Source organism: Monopterus albus, unplaced genomic scaffold, assembly GCF_001952655.1.
Source record: "Monopterus albus unplaced genomic scaffold, M_albus_1.0 scaffold52.1, whole genome shotgun sequence".
In the NCBI taxonomy this organism is placed as follows: domain Eukaryota; kingdom Metazoa; phylum Chordata; class Actinopteri; order Synbranchiformes; family Synbranchidae; genus Monopterus; species Monopterus albus.
The window spans coordinates 3,531,728-3,549,042 of NW_018127932.1; the positions used below are offsets into that span (position 1 = coordinate 3,531,728).

Below are 17,315 nucleotides of genomic sequence, written 5' to 3' on the forward strand. Positions count from 1 at the left end.
TTTAGCGGGAGCCCCCCCCCCCCCCCATATGTCATGTGCTTAATCATTATTTATCCTCTCATCCACCTATCTCTCCATCAAAGCCATCCACTTCATCATGGTGCTGAAACAGCAGTGTCCCCAAATAATTCCTGATTAAATCAAGCCGATGAGCATCTTCCTCCACCTCGGTAAACAACAGCAGGATTTACAGGTTCACAGCTCTTTAAGGCTCCTGGACAGTCATAGTTCAATGCTGCTCAGTGGTGCTACTAATCACACCAAGGCCTCTTTGTGCCCTCGAACATGGACCATCAACCTCAAAAGGAAAACTGTGGTGATATCTCTGCAAACCTGCACTGATGCAATATTAGTACAGATTAATGTAATACAGGAATACAAAGAGAACAAGAGCATTCTAAATAGTGCATCATGTATTGTATTGTACATTTACATTTTTGGCATTTCACTGCCATTTTTCCCAGAGCACTGCCATAAGTGGAAAAAATACATTAACACAAATAATTACTGCAAGCTGTGAGTGCTGCCTCCCACTCCTCAAGACCTACGTATATAATACCAGGAGAATATTTTTGAAAATAGAAGGATAGCAGTAGTGCCTCATTTAGTTTGAGAACTGAAAACTAGTCGGGCAGAGAAAAGTTTTCTGCAGCTCTTTGCCTTAGGATTTTTGAGGCGTCAGTTGTCTGACAGTGATGGGGCACTAATGTGACTTGTCAAGCTGCACTTCAGACTGGTCTGTGCTTTCTGCTCTGACCCTCCCTGCTTATCCCCCAGCTCGCGTCTCTGGCTGGAGAAAGGGGGCTGTCCGTCTAACAGCTACTGAGCTGTAGGGATCAGCACAGTCTGGTGGCTGACAAACAATTTTGCAGCCTTTCGTCTTCCAGTCATAAATGGATCTTGCATGCTGGTATTTTTTGTGATTCTACAGCTGCTGAAAATTGTCCAGTCAGGAGCTCAATATACTGTTTGGGTAAAATATGCAATAAAATACATAATGAAAGGTAAGAGAACCTGGGGAGACTCACACTTTATTTACTGATCTGGCAGGAAAAATACTGCTTCCAGTATTAAACAAGACATACTGTACAAGCAGTACATTTCGAAAACACTGCATTTCACTCACAAACAAATTTATTCTAATTTATAAGCAACAATACAATGAAGACTGCACCTCTAACTGCCACTGAGGCCAGCTGGCCACACAGGTACTGCAAAACACATCACGTGCACTCGTTTAGCCTTTACCTGCACTGCACTGGCCTCAGTTATACATAAACAAAAACAGACAGCATGTGTGTATCAGCGGTGCAGGTCAATGACACGTGATCGTTTCACCGCCAGCACTAGTGCCGCAGTCATACTTCACAATGTCTTCATGTTACAGCCTCTGCCTCGAGAAAATGTTCTTCTTCTGTGTCACTCTACTGGTTCCCAGAGCAGTACCTCCCAGGTAGATCCGTGCACAGACTAGGTTACTCATCAGCACTCCTGCAGTTGGCAGGGGTCACAAACAAGTACATTTTATGCAGAGTTGCTGTTGTGTAAGTGACCCTGATCTGTAGTGCCATAAAAATCAGGCGAAATGGGAAAAAGTTTCAAAAATGCTTGGGCACTAGTGGCACTGCAGGTGCTGTCTGTTGCATCTCATTAAATCAGTCATTAAATTGCACATCAGATACCTTATCTCTGATGCGTCTTAAAGCTTTGGCATCTACTAAGCTTTGTCCTGCAGCGTTCAATGTCATCTACAGAATTTAATATTTCTTCTGCACTCGCATTTATCTAGACATTGTGATTGTACTCTAAAGGACTGTGGAGACAGCTCCAGTATGTATATGTTTAGAGTAATTATGCCCAGGACTCCTCCAGAAGCCCAGAAGCAGATTGTCTGAGTGCACCGTCTTGGCTCTGTTATTCAAAAAAAATGTATGTTATGGACAGTGATCAACTTTTAGCACCATCCATTCGAGCTACATTATGTTAAAAATTGCACCCATGGCAGGGGCAATAAATGGCAAGTCAGCCAGACACAGTGTGGTGCTAGGAAAATATAAAAACACATGGAGCTCAAGGGGAATATAATCATTACTCATAAGTAAACAGTCATATTGATATAAATATATAGAACTGACTCCAAAGGTGGAAAAGAGAAAAAGGTGAGAAACTGAAAGGTTGTTGAAATTCACAAAATGTTTTCTTCATCATCTTTTTCTTTAGCTTTATTAGTTTTCCTCTTCTTAATAATGATTAACATTATCATCATCCTGCTGTTCACATGATCATCATCCACTCCATCAGAACTTTTCTTATCTTTTACACCTTCTTTATCATCATCATTCATTTCCCTACCCCACATTCCTAATCTTCATCACATGGAGAAGTTGCTGGTCATAATTTTTATATTCTCATTCATCTATTCTTCCTACTTTGTCTTGTTGATTGACATCATAGTCTTTTCTTTCCTCATCATCTTTATAGTCCTTTCTCCTACTCTTTATCTACTCTAATCACAGTCATTATCCTTCCTTCCTTGTCATCATTCGTTACCTTTTCTTCTCTAACAGAGTTCATCAATTGAATTTATAGTAATAATGATTTCCCTATATTTTCACTGATGCTTTGACAGCAATAGCTTCACTTGTATGTTCATTCTTCTTCAAGGATAGTTCAATGGTTAAGAAGTTTTCTAAAATGACTGTTTGAATCCAAGTCCTTTGAGAATTCACCACAGCACCTGCAGTGTTATTTTAAATCAGCCCGACCTGGGACCTGCTGTGATGCAGAGTGCCAGAACATCCTGACCTTAGAGTCTGACAATTTCTTGAACCAACTGTGAGTCAAAGGTGATAACAAGGCCATGAGTGTGTGTTTACTGATGGCCTTGTCCAGTCTCTTATGAGTCACAGAGGACGGCAGGGCTTTCCAGGGAAATGCACAATTGATTCAGACTAATGAGATTATTTCCATAGGTTCCTCTTAAGACAAACCCTGTGGTTGAAATCAGCAGTACAGTGAAATTTTGTTCACTTGGATTTAAGGATGAACGGATTAGATTTCGCTGGTCAAAGGTCAAGGTCACAGTGACCTCACGACTTGCCATATCTCAGAAACACCTTGAGGCTATTTATTCAAAATTGCCACAAACATCCAGGTGGATTCAGGGAGGATGTGACAAAGCTCTCCATCAGTCCTCTGCAAAAATAGTCTAAGTGAAGACGGTATGTTTCTCACTGGAAGTTTTTCACTACTGATAACTTCCAAATATTTTTTATGAAATGCCTTCAGTGTATTCTTCGAGTCTGGACAGGCATGCACGTAAACTGCAACTTGACTGGTTGGGGGTGACGGCATACAACTGCAAGGTGATAATTCTAGTCACACTAGAAATTGGTTATCATATTTTTTTAAAAATACAAATGTGATGGCAAGCCAAATTAAGACTAAACTCAAAACCCTAAAGACATGTCATAATACGCTTCAGAAGACACACGATTAGATATTTAACCAGCAGAGAGACTTCCATATCTCCCTGTGCACGGTGATGGACAGGAAGCAGATCATGACACACAAACGTACAATTGAAACCAAACAAAACAAACAAGTGTGAATGGCAGCATGTATCATTTTCTGAAGGGATAAAAACAAGCCAAGCTCTACCCTGACTCCAGCTGAGGATTTAGATGTGTGACACAAACTTCTGAGCACTTCTATTACCCATCAGTAATCATAGACTCCCAGTATAGTCTCTAGTCCACCTAATGCAAACTAATTTCTGCAAGACTGCATGTTCAAGTAAATGACACAAAGAGAGTGATCATGTAATTCAATCATTCCTTTCCACATGAAGCACAGACCACACACATACTTGCTGGAGCCTGGATTTCTCTCCTTGCCTAGTGTCAAGGCGCTCGTGACCAGCCCACAAAATGATGCCAATTTCCTGAATTTGTATAAAGTGAGGACAATATATTTTGAAATCCACTGTTCCATTCATCAGAAGTTGAATATCCCTTCCATTCATTGAAGGATCACAGACTGACGACATGACAAGGTGTGTTTCTTCACCTCCTGTAGGACACTGACCAAAGAACTGTTTTCCTTTGTAACTGAGGAAAACCTTTTTTCTCACCTAAATTGTATAGTACAGTGATCAACAAACAACACACCCCAGTAGATTTTCCCTATCATCACTTGTGACTTCAGTCATGCCAATTTAAACTGGTTTGCCAAAAATCCACCAGCATATGAAGGAGAAAGGAAGATGCACACTCACACTCACTTCAGTGGGTAAGTGTGTCCAGACTTTTGACTAGTAGTGTTGATTTTTAGTTTCCAGTTTTGGCACCAGTTCATTGTCGTCTTTAACATCTGTTCCATGCTGCACTGTGGTGGATGACGAATGGCATTTTGTTTCCTTCTTTGTATGGAAAGGACACAACAACAGTGCGTTTGTGCAGGACAGCTTTCAGGCTGTTTGAGTCTGTGTACTTAAGCTCTTGCTCAGTTACCAACCACACCAGAAGCTACAGCTCAGCATCCATCAGCAGCCTCCAGCTCCCACCTCTAAGCAGCTCTCAGACAAAACCAGCTGACTCTGACCTGAGAGAGGACAACAAATCCTCTGCCTTTTGTCTCTTTGACACATTAGTTTAACTTGAGAACCTCTCTCCTCAGAGACCAGTGACTGCGTGGTGAGCCATCCGTTATCTCAGCATGACATGCACACACAAGCACTCTACCCACATAGGGACTGTGTGCACACATACTCCACTGCGGTGCTGCTTAGCATTCTCTCGCTCTCCTCACATCATGTTCACACGTGGCCATTTGCTTCTTATCTGAAGATGCACACACACGTCAGGTTAGGAGAGCAGCGGTATTATCTCATTAGACTGCGATTAGAACAAACACACCACTGACTCCCGAATCAGCTGAGGGGAGAAATAACAATCCCTTGGAGGACTTGTGCAATCATACTGGAGAGACAGAGAGTGAGAAAATTTAACATATCCTTGTGCACCACCTCTGTGTCGACAGTTGCGAGTTGTTCTCTGGCAGAAAAAGAAGCCCGGAAGCACACTTTGCCTCATCAGATGCACTTGTGCATTTGAGGGAACATTGTGCAGATAACTGAGGATATGATAAGTGCTTCATACGATCTGTGAGGGCCAATTTTCTGTGGAAATCTATATGCCTTCAAAGAGTTTGTGCAAAAACCATTCAAAGGAGGGTCTGGTAGGGCAGGAAAAATTAACTTAATTCTAAAAACAATGAAAAAAGACACCTACAAAATAAAGTTTGGAACAATTTTGACTTGCTTGCATGATGCACACTACAAAAGTTTGGATATGCTTTGCCATTTAAGACTGAACAGCCTTATTGTCAGTAGTGATGGTCCTCTGACACCTGAGGCTCTGACACACGCATGGTAGCTCATGAAGCAATTGTATTGAACCACTGTGCCGAGGCGTGTTTTGGTCACGTGTCATTGAAGCCTCGAGTAATGAACCATTTTTGTGAATACTGTGTCAAAGCTTCAACAAAGCCTTGATCAGCCATCACTAACTGTCAGTCCAGGAAACGTATTCCAATAGTCCAGGCATGCAAAGACAGGCAGAGATGAACGGGCAGTGATGTCAGAAATCAGGCAGATAATCCAAAACAAACAGGTACAAGGTAAATGGGCTAAAAGCAAAGTGCATAAACTAGCCAGAGTTAGGAAAAACAGACATCCACTAACTGGTAAGAGAATCACTGGCAAGATACTGTCCATCAAGAAATTAAGAATTTTGCTGAGGGCAAATGGAGTAAATACAGGAAGTAATTCTGAAATGAGGGGCAGGTGGGCAGGGCAGAGTCAGGTCATTGTAAATGGAGGGAACGTACGGGGCCATCTGGTGGCTGGATTGAGAATTGCAGGGAACAGGGAACAATTCAACTGAAATTACAGGAATTCACCCTGCTTTTTGAAATACTGGTGTAACTGGGCCTTTCACCTGTCACAAATTACATTTTATAATTTCTTTTTGAGGTGTGGGGACTTCATGCAAGTCTGGCATGGTCCAGTCCAACCAGTCCTAATCAGCCAGAATACCTGAAAACATCTGCATTTACATGTTTTATAAAACATGTTCTCTGAAAACCATGACTACCACCCACCAAGGAGAATAATTGTCTATTTCTGTAATGGGCTGCAAATCCAGAACAATTCATAATTCCTAAACATTTCAAACAGACAGTTACTCTCTGAGTGCTTCTTGTTGATGCTTTTATCCAGCTCCAGCTCCACATGAGCTGATGTACAGAGACATTTTCTTTCTTTGCTTCATGGCAAAACAGGACTGTTTGTGACACTTGTCAGCTGCCAGACAGCTTAAATATCCGGCCACAAAATGGTTTTATGTACAGTATATATAAATAAAAGGGGACTGCTGCTCCAGTTCTGCGCAAGGTCTTGGTGACGGGATGCAGAAACAGAAACATCTGCCCTCTCATGACAGTTTTACCACCTTTGTTCACTCACTGACAAATAGCTTGAGTCAGACCTTGCCTGTGGCACTGGCTCGGCCGTAACACAAAGTCAAATAAAACGTGGAGAGGAGTCTGGGTACCAGAGATTATTAAGTGGATGATGTACTATGTTTCTGTCCAAGAGGGCAAAAAGGGTTTCAGGCACTACTTATTGATCCGATCTGAGAAAGATGGCAGCATTTTCTTGTCTTTTGGTTATGGTTTTTGATAGGCACACAGCCAAGTCCAAAACATTTCTTTTGCAGCCAAGAATTCTTGTAATTTTATTTATTTTACTTGTTCAAAGCCCATAAGGTCAGTGTGTCTTTCTTCAGCAGGTGCTTTCTGTCAAGGAATAAAAACCTGACGTGGTAATATCTACCATTTATCTGCCGATTCCCACTTTGTCCATAAGAACGCCTTAGTGGCATTTTATTTCTTCAAATGTTTAATAAATCTTATTTGCCCAGGGATGCCGACTCAAAATACAGTTTAATGCAGCATCGGCCTCATGCTGGATAAATGTTTACCCCCTGACACCCACTTTATTAGGCTGGGTTAGCAGCATTTTCACCAGTGCCAGTGTCTGTCACATGCAAACAGCTCCTATATCAAATGATGTCTCTGTGGACATTTCCATCAACACGGTGTGTAATAAAGAAATGGATGATCAGCTATAGGCTAACGTCAGCAAAGCTTTTTTTAGGCAATTCAAGTGGTCAAAAATTAAAAAATCATCTTGACAAAAAAAAAAGATACAACAAAAAAACATCATTTTGCTTTAAACTTTGCTTCTGACTACAGTAATTCAGAGACAGGTGAGGTATTTCCCTTCTTGCTCATCATCTTGCTCTCCATAAACAACGTTGCACTGCATGTGTTTTGGTCACTAAGATCAGCATCACAAAAGAAATAAATTATGAATAATTCAATCACAAAAAGCCTTCTTTAATAAAAGTAATTTCCTGGTTCACATTCATGCTGCCATACTGTACATTGTTCAGCTCCACTGGATTAGGTGCAGTGTGAGTGCCTTGCTCAAGGACAAAGGTCTAATAAGCCGAGGGAGCGGAAAGTGTGCTTAACTCAGTTTCCCCTCCAAGATGCTTCCCACACTGACTCCCACTGCCTCACTGAAGAGCAGCGCATGGAAATGTGTGTGAGAAACAAAAATATATTGCTGTGCATGATAAAAACAAGCATTTGCTTTAGATAATTCACAGCATTCTCAACTGAAGTTTATAGAAATGCAAGAAAAAACTACCTGCATGAACTAAGCAACTCCCAAACTTCTTACTGCTGCAAAAGGCAAATGAGCTACACTTTTTCAAACATTTGAAATTAATGTAAATTGAACAACAGCAGACCCACAACTCAACATCAGATGTCTGCTGTCATCCAAAATGTAAATATTACACTTCTCACCTCCTCTTGTTGCCCTGCATGAGCTGAAGAGTATCAGGACGACCTGTGTAATAATCCCCTGGACTTTTTTACTCCAGAGATCCATGTTAAGTATAAAGATGCTGCAGAAAAGCCTGCTGGGTGAAGGAGGGAAACAGTCTGCCTATCCTCTCTTCTTTACAGTACTCCACCTCCTCCTCCACACTCTCACACTTTCCAGATCCCTGATGAATTCTGCACTTCTGGGTCCTCAGCACTCAACAACATTCGCCTGGCTCCACGGCAGTGACAGGAGAGACAAGTGGCTGCTTTCTGTTCAGCTGCACTCTGCAGAGTGAGGGGATAGAAGAGGGAGCGGGGAAGAGAGAGAGAGAAAGAGCGAGAGCTCTCACTACTGTCACTGCTCCAGTGAAAGGTACTTTAGTCACTGGAAGGACTCGAAGATGTTCTGCTCTGCCAAAATCTTTCAGCAGAATACCCACCGCAGGCCACACTACTCTGCTCCAGCAACGTTTGTGAAAGAGTCATCTCAGGTCCCATTAGGCTCTGGGCTGCTGCTCACACACTGATGGTCTTCATGTGGTTCAGCCGTTCAGGTCAGCTCAGCTGAGTGCTTTGAGTCCACTGAGACAGGGTGCAGAAATTACAATGACTATTTAAAATCTATTTCGTTCTTATATGTTCTGTACTGTTGCTGTGTCTGTAAGCCTGCCACTGTATCTCATCTTATGCATTAACTTACAGATTTAGAACAAAATCCTTCATTAAAAAAATCAATTATATGATTTTTAACCCTTCCTCTGAAATAAATCTAATAAAATCAGCTTTGCTTCATTTCACTTTTTTTCCAAGACCTGGCCAATAGCTGAATAAATCTACTGACATACAAAATCCTGAATTGGCAAGTCCCTTTATATCGGTCTGATCGGCTTAAGCCTTATATCCTACCCCATGGTCTCCACTCTGAATGCAGGGCTCCTGCCTGTGGCCAGAGTTAAAAAGAAGTCAGCAGGCTACAGGACTTTTTCTTATCGTACCCCCTTCCTCTGGAATAACCTCCCTGCTGATATCAAACAGTCTGGCTCAGTGGCGATATTTAAATCCCAATTTAAAACTAATCTCTATGCCATAAGATTCAGCTAGTGGCGTAAAACAGCATACTGTACAGTTAAGATGAGCATGCTGGTATTAAATATCCAAACTAACTGAGAACCACACACAGAACTATTTTCCTGTCATATGCTTTCTTTCTATGATCTCTATCAGTAGTGTTCACCCGTCACATACTTACCCTGTCCACACCAACAGAGGACAATAAACTCCTTTATTCCAGGTACAACCCCTTCCCCTTTTCATGCCTTTGTCCTGCTTTCTGGACAGTTCTGCTACCTGCATCTCTGCCACACACCTGCCCTGTATCAGCTTAATCTCTGCCTTCATATAACCCCCAGCCAGTATTTGTTCTCTGCAGGACCCTCCCACGTTTACCCATATCTGTGCCAGTTGGTTACTGTCTTCTGGTCTGGACTTTGATTAAGAGACTTGTCTGTCCTACTGCACCAATTTGCCAACCAAGAATCCTGATTTATATCCGTTTGCTTGTCTTGGAAAAGTTCAATAAATGTTGTTTTATTGACTCCCTGATTGTCTTTGGCTGTGCAACTGAGTCCTAAGGGTTTTTCTGAGCCGTTGGATTTACCATGTCCTTTCAAACTGCCTGGAATTCCCCCAAAACTAATAACTTCTGACAATTTTAGGTTGTCGGAGTACAAAGTGCAGAGTATTAAAAAAGGTTTTCATCCAAATTCATCCTAACCCATAGAACTGATGTCCATGACACATCTTACAGACTGCATTTTGTCGTCTGGTTTGTTCACAGCAAAACTCAAAAAGTAATGAATGAGTTTTGATTTTTTTTTTTTGGAGAGGTAGGCTATGGCTCACAGAACATTAGATTAGATTGGATTGTTGTAGTAAACCGGATCATTATCCAGAAATTTTTTAAAGAATCTTTAACATTGTGAGATAAGGCCAATTTCTTTTTTTCTGCGAACAACAAGCATAATTGCTACACTTAGTGCTTGTGCACTAAGACATGTCATGTCTGTGTTTGTATTTCACTTATACTTGCTTACAAGGTCCTCTGGTACAGACCACTTCCAGCCTTTGCAGTTAAACAGAAAGGTGTGGAAAAGAGGTCTTGTAATTTGTCTCCTGTCTGAAGGGCACATGTGTTTTGGTGTGCGTTTGAGATGTCTGACACAATCACTCTTCAGTCATCTGTTATTTCAAAAACACAACACACAAGTAATTCTTCTATCTAAATTGGGTTTCCTTACTTTTATTAGAATGCTGTGTAACTATCTCAGTTCTACTGAGTGAAAAATGATAATATACTACAGTCTTTTATCTCTAGTATCAGAGGTAGTATTGCTATTGCTGGATCACATCACTGTGCTAGTTTTATCAGCCATGATGTCTCACTTACTGTATCACACAGCCACAGAGTGAGGTTAGAAAGGCTTTTCAGAAGCAGAGAGGTGGGTGGCATGTGAATGGGGCAGGCGTGTGTGTGTGTGTGTGTGAGAGAGAGAGTAGTGATAGAGTCTAATGCTGCCTGCATCACACTGGAAAGCAGCACCTGACAGAAGCAGAAATGAGTTTTGTGTGTCCGTGTGTCTTGAAGCTGGAGACAAAACAGAGAAAAAAGTGACACTGTCTTCCATCTCTGGATAGTGTGCCTACATTTGGATAGATTCTACTCAGCAAACTTTGTCTAACTGATAGGAAGATTGTCATTGCTACTGTAGATTAATGTCCAAGCTGACAGTAAATATTTGCATGGACAACATTTACTCAGCATTTGTAAACAGTTTTGTGTATCATCAACCGATTTACTGTCCAAATACTGATGTGGAACTGAACTGTGGACTCATTTCATTTTTATATGATCCCGACTAACACAAGAAAATAATTGTATTCACTGAGAAGAGAATATGAAATAATAATAGATAAATATTGTTCCAATTTAGTACAAATCTTGGCTCAACATTTTGGAGACGGTACTGCACGTTATGGATTACAATCATATAAAGTCTGTGTAACATACTGGAGAGACTGATATAAAAGCCTTTGTTAGAGTTCTAAGTCAGTCCTCAGGCAACACAGGCAAGTACAAAACAGAACTGAATATCACTAATAACTTTACAACTTCAGTTTACAAGAGAAACAGCTGATGAACTCATTTGCATTGTTTTTAACAATTTACTTTGTTCTGGCAGTTTGTGTTTGTGGTAAACAACAGCTTGCTTTGCTTTGACTTTGTCACTTTGCTTTGCAGCTGTATTTGAACCCCTCTTCAGGCTCCCGCTTGGCCCCGTTTTGTGTAACTCATTTTTATTTTGCATACCAAATGAAGCCAGCCAGTGAGTGATGCACTACCCCTCTACTTTATATTCATAACACCTGCTGCAGTCTGTGTAGGGCTTTTGGCTCTGGCCAAAGCTGATCAGCCAAAACAGAAAGGACTCTTAGAGTTTGTTAAAGAGTTGATCAGGAATGGTTTAAACTAGGTGAAGGGGGGGTAACAACCCTCCTCCCACAAAGGCTCAGAGTGGGTTAGACATGATTTGGCAGTGAAGATGAGAATAACAATAAATGGTTTTTTATGCTTATTTAATTTCTTTTTTTTAATCACTTTTATTGGCCAAGCATGTTACACACACACAATGAATTAGTCTCTAGTACACAACCAAGGCAGCCATCTGTGGCGCCAACTCACACAGGCTGATGGTGGCACTGTCCTGGCCATTGGGAGCAACTTGGGGTTCGGTGTCTTGCCCAAGGACACTTTGACATGTGGACTGGGGAGAACAGGAATCAGACTGCCAACCTTCCAGCGAGGGGGCGACCACTCTAATCCCCTGAGCCACACCCGCCCCACTGTTGACATTTCTGAACATTTGCATCACTAGGGCACAGTCACTGGGGCGATTGTGGTTCAGTAGGTAGAGCAGTCGTCTCTCAACTGGAGGGTTGGAGGCTCGAATCTCGGTGCCTGCAGTCCACATGTCGAAGTGTCCTTGGGCAAGACACTATACCCCCAACTTGCCCCCGATGGTTAGAGCCATCGGTTGAGTTGGTGCCGCAGGTGGCTGCCTCGGTTCTTTACCGGAAACAAATTCCTTGTGTAACATACTGGGCCAAATAAAGGTGATTATCATTATCCTAGTGAGGCAAAGGAGAGAGAGAGACACTGAACCATGGGGTTATTTTGCTCATGTCATGGACTCTACTACTGAGGTTCAGTTGATGTAGAGTAAATGGGGGAGTAGCGACAGCCTGTGCAGCTGTTGTATGTTTATGGGGTCAAACCCAAAGTGAACGCAGGTCTCCAGAATGACAGGGGTGTACTCACAGTAATGAAGGTTCTGTAGGAGCTATTATTATTTTCCATTCTGATGATGTTAGATGAATAACAATTCCAGACAAACATGAAAGTCTTCTAGCTTAATTATCAGTGCAAAAATGAGCAATAGGTTTAGGAAACCTTGATGACAGTGGCAAGAGCCTGTTTGTGCATAAAAGGTTAAGGGGTAACATCAACAATGACCTCAAACAAACATGCATGGTAGATGTAAGACAGCCAGTTGAAAGAAAGAAAGCTAGTTGTCTGGTAGTTGCACCTCCAGCGTCATTAAATTATCCAAGACATTGTGGTCTTTTTATGCTGAGGAACACTGAAAATGTCATCACAAGAAAACATTTCAATTAGCATGGTGAAGAAAAAACACAGAATACATTTGTATATTCAGAATATATCATTTCCATTCTTTGTTTGTGTTGATACAGGTGATACACAGATCTCTCCACATTCCTTCGTCAACCTCAAAGGCGCAGAAATGAGATGCTAATGCTCATTGCTTGGACACCGCAAATATGAATGAGAGATTATCCTGACTTGTTTACAAGGGGCCTCTACAGGTGTCTCTTGTTTATTGGGCAGCCTGACTGAAAAGTGTATCCTCATGCAGTTTGTAAGCAGGACTATGTTTTAAAATTGACTGCATGGTCTTCACCCTAAGTGGTGGTGTGACAATAATCAGAGGCCCTCTACCTGAGCACAGCTGTTTCCATCATTGACTCCATGCATTTCCTCATTATTGACCACAAGAAAGGCGTGCTTTCTTTGTGCTACTGCTGACCTCCACACAGCTATAGTTTCAATAACCTGGATATATTAAGAAACATCATTGAAAAGAAGAGATTCCTACTTTGCCTTTTAAAAATCCATCACTGACACAGTTTGTATCATCAGATTTGTGAATTTCAGTCCATGCAGCAGGAGGAGGAGGTTAGCATATGATGTACTGCACTTTAGTTTTCCACACAATGAAACCATCAAAGCAGCGGATGGATTTTGTGTCAACAAGAGTTCCCTGGAGACGTAAGCTGCGCCTGCATTCAGGTCTTTTTCAGCTGCTGCCAGTGGAGAAGCTGCTATCTCTGTGAATTTCAAACATTTAATGGCATTGCTAGAAAAATACTGTGGTTTTGTTGTTTGCTGCAGGTGGTGGTCCAGCCTTTTACAGCTAATGTCACCACACTGTGAGATCAGCAGCTTTGGATACCTTGGCTGATTCTGGCTATTCCTTCGCTTATACTGTTTTAATATTTGAGGAGAGAGGATTTGAGGAATTTCAACATTTAAACAATTTTAATCAAAACACCAGATGAAGGAATGTCTTCATGTGTTCATCGCTCCATTAGAGTTCAGAGACTTGGAAAGTCAATGCCGAGGTGCACTGAAGCTGTTCCGGTGGCCCACCAACACCTTCAAGACACTTTATGTTGTTTGTTACCCATTTGTAAATGTTTTGGGTAACAATAGAAACAAATTACTCTTGATTAATTGTGTAAACAATAGGTGGATTATGATCATTTGTGACATCTAGCTCTCTAACTTGATTCTACACATTTTTACACTGCGACAAACTGACTGCTAACTTGCTTGCATGCTGACTGAATGTCTGTCTGCCCTGCTTGCTGACTGACTGCTGTTACATTTCCCTCCAGACAGGGGACAGCTAATATCTTCATGGTGGTTTTGACCTCAGGGAACAACAAGGTGAATGAATGTTGTCCTTCGGTGTTCTGGGAGCGTTTAGGTTGATCTGGGCCTGCTTCGTGGTGCCGTGGGGTATTGATGGGGCTGTGAAGCATGATATTAGGTGCAGGCCTTTGCCCCAGGACACCTGAGCACCTTAACCATCTCAAAGCATCACTGACAGGAGCAGCTGGAAGAAACTGATTTTGATTCTTTGATTTAAACTGTTGATCTGCAGCCATCTGAGGGTCTTGCACTCAAATGTCCTACTGAGAACAGGAGGTCTTGTTTCAGAAGATTTAGTGTTAGGAAACACTTTTGTTCAATGTTTACGAGGTTTCTTGCTTTTGAACCAAACCTCTAGGAGAATGATAAAAAGTAACTTTGACAATATATCGCTGATACTAACAGTCAACTTTGTTGTTACTATTTCTGGCAAAATTCAACCAAAACTGAACACAAGATACATAAAACATAATAAAATGCACAAACATATATCAGTTAACAATGCACAATTAAATGTGCCAAAGAATGGGTGAGCATTCCTATGGAAGCTCAATATATGAGTTGAGCGATGTTTGACCAAGTATCAGGCTGTGACCTCATACAGTAAATCTTCAGGGCCTTGTAACAAGTGTGACCATTTTCCAACCCTAACATCATTTCCTGCAGATCAATATTTAAAAGGATATGACTTTTCTGGCCACATCACTCAGGTCTCTGCTGTGTGACATTTTACAACATACACAGACAAAGAGATGTACTCATTTTTGACAAACATGAACATCATAGTGCCCCGTGAAATTGGTTTAAAATTTAATGTCACTCTGTCATTACCCTCAGTCAGTGAGTCAGTCACAGAGGTGGCCTCTGATCTCTGAAGCGGGTTCGTTCGATTTTGACCCCACAGATTTTTTTATCTCTGTTTCTTGCTGTCAGGTGTAGCAGCACTATAAATATCCCACATCTTTGTCTGTGATTCCCTTCCTTTGTGAGTGCTGCACTAAATTTATGAAGCCAGCACATATCCTTCTGCAGCTGCTCTGCAGGTTTCTCCACATAGCACATATCTCTGCTGCCCAACTCAAGACACTCTGATCAGGAACAGGCGAATTTATAACAGAGACAGTAATAACCTTTGCTCTCCAGCCCTCTCACATCCATATCCTGTATAATGATTCTCTCTGTCAGCTTCAATCCTTTGTTGTCCTGTCTCTCTGTGTCTCCCTGCTTCTTATTTCCGCTGCGTCCTTTTTGCCTGTCACAGCTGACACCTCTTTCCTGTCAGGAAATCGCTTGCTGATAAGACAAGTGTTAATGTGAGCAGACAGACTTTCTTCTTTCATGAACATTAATACAACAAGGCTTTCTTTTTGTAACCTTAGGTCTCATGTTGTAATATTTGGCTTTAATGAAGTGTGAATTAATTGAATCTTGTAGCACATGAAGTGAATATTCGGGCTCAGTACTGGCTATGTTGTAAAAACAAATAATTATGGTATTAAATATACAGTCATGAGTCAACTTACAAGACAATTGTGATCAAAAATGTCCACATTTGATTTATTTTTCATAGTTTATTTTTGAGAGAATTAAAAATGCAGGATTGACATCTCAGATCCCAAGGTGGTGTGCATCTTTTTTCTAACTAATGAAACTCTAAGTGATTCTATTTACAATGATAACAGAACAGAGAAAAGCAGCAAATCCTCACAACTGAGAAGCTTTTTCCTAATAAAAGATTTTAATGATTAATTATCAAGTAACCGTTATTAAAAAGAAGATCAGAGAACATGAATACCGCAGCAGTGGCACCAGCATGTCAGCAAAAACCCAACAGTAACACTATGATGATATAGGCTGTGTTACTAAAACCTCCAGGCAGAAATCCCTCTCTTTCTTTCTCATCAAAGTCCCATATAAAATCAGTGTCACTCAACACATTTCAAGCTCTCCCTTGTTAATTCAGCATTTCATCTTCTAGAAGCTGCACAGCACAGCTCTGTCTCTGAACACAGTCTTGTGGAGCTTTGAATCTGTCTTCTGCTACAAAATCCATCTCAGTCACCTAATATGTGCACATTTAATCACTTTGAAATGGCTAATGCTAGCAATTTATTGTGGTAAATCAGCAGAGGATGGGGGTGAAGAAGTAATGGAGAGCCTATAACTGTACAGGATGGTAATGGTGCTTTTTGTGCATCTGACTTCAGGTTCACGGGGTTAATGAGGTATTACTCGCCAGGGCTGTGCTGTGATGGCAAGTAATCTAGCACAGAGGGCTGAGAGCAACCTAGCGAGAAAAGACTTGACCGTGTTGTGGGGGAGAGAAGAAAAGATAAAGCAAAAGAAAAGAGAAGACGAAGAGCATATGGGAGAGTTGAGGAGAAATGTAAAAGAAGCCATGAAGGAATCATTTTTCTTTGTGATAGCATAGGAAAGGTGGCTTTGATAATTACTCTCTTTTCCTTTTTCTGTTTTATGTTTTAGGCAAGACCCCTCACACTGCAGCACACAGAATTCATTATAGTGCCAATAACCACACAGAGGAACACATCACGGTTTGTCTATGATCACAGTCACTGCTGACTGTACTGGCAGAGCTGTCGGCAGCACTGACATGTGGGTTTCACACCCATCAACTGCTTATTGTTAATATTGCCGATCTGCTGTTGTTGTCCCTGAAGGCAGCACATTTCTCCTCCTTGCACCCTACCACTTAGCCCTACCCCTCCATTTTGCATGTGTAGTAGTAGGGGTGTCTCGATTTTCTTTAGGATGGAGGAGTAAGGCGAAGTGGTCGGGCTGCACAGCCCTTCAGAGGCAGACTCAAAGCTGAGTGGTATGAGGCTAACTACAACAAACGTTGTCTGCAGTCGATGCTACACACCTAAAACAAATCCACCAACATTCCCTGGTGTCAAATGGTGCAGGTTTATGTGTTCCCTGTGTCCAGACTCAAATAAATACATAAATACACCTAATAACTCTGACAGAGCTTTATCCACTCATTTATGTGTCCAAACATGGCTAGAGTTAATTAATGAGAGTTAATTTCTGCTTAGAGGAAGGTTTTGTATAAAATTCTTCAAGGTTCAAACCTTCAGCTGCTGAACTCTGCTCCTCAGTGGCTTGAATATATACACATATACTGTACACACGCTATATGGCAGCGCTAACCTTCCAGATGTCTTTCTGTTTTTTGTCCTGCTCACTGTTGCACTGAAGGATGTGATGTGGGTAATTTTTTTATCTGTGCTGAAATTAATTTTAGCCGCCTGCGTCTACCTCT

At 41.4% G+C, this 17,315-nt stretch overlaps 1 protein-coding gene across 1 annotated transcript in view; it reads right to left on the reverse strand.

Moving 5' to 3' along the window:
• LOC109961191 (contactin-associated protein-like 4) overlaps nucleotides 1–8,490 on the reverse strand; it is a 45,045-nt gene extending 36,555 nt beyond the window's left edge. Inside the window, exons 1-2 of the mRNA XM_020601862.1 lie at nucleotides 8,400–8,490; nucleotides 7,939–8,244 (exon numbers count right to left, since the gene is read on the reverse strand). Of these exons, the coding sequence (XP_020457518.1) occupies nucleotides 7,939–8,023 (85 nt within the window). The 5' untranslated portion in view covers nucleotides 8,024–8,244; nucleotides 8,400–8,490. The remainder of the gene's footprint in view (nucleotides 1–7,938; nucleotides 8,245–8,399) is intronic.
• Between the last annotated feature and the right edge of the window lie 8,825 nt (nucleotides 8,491–17,315).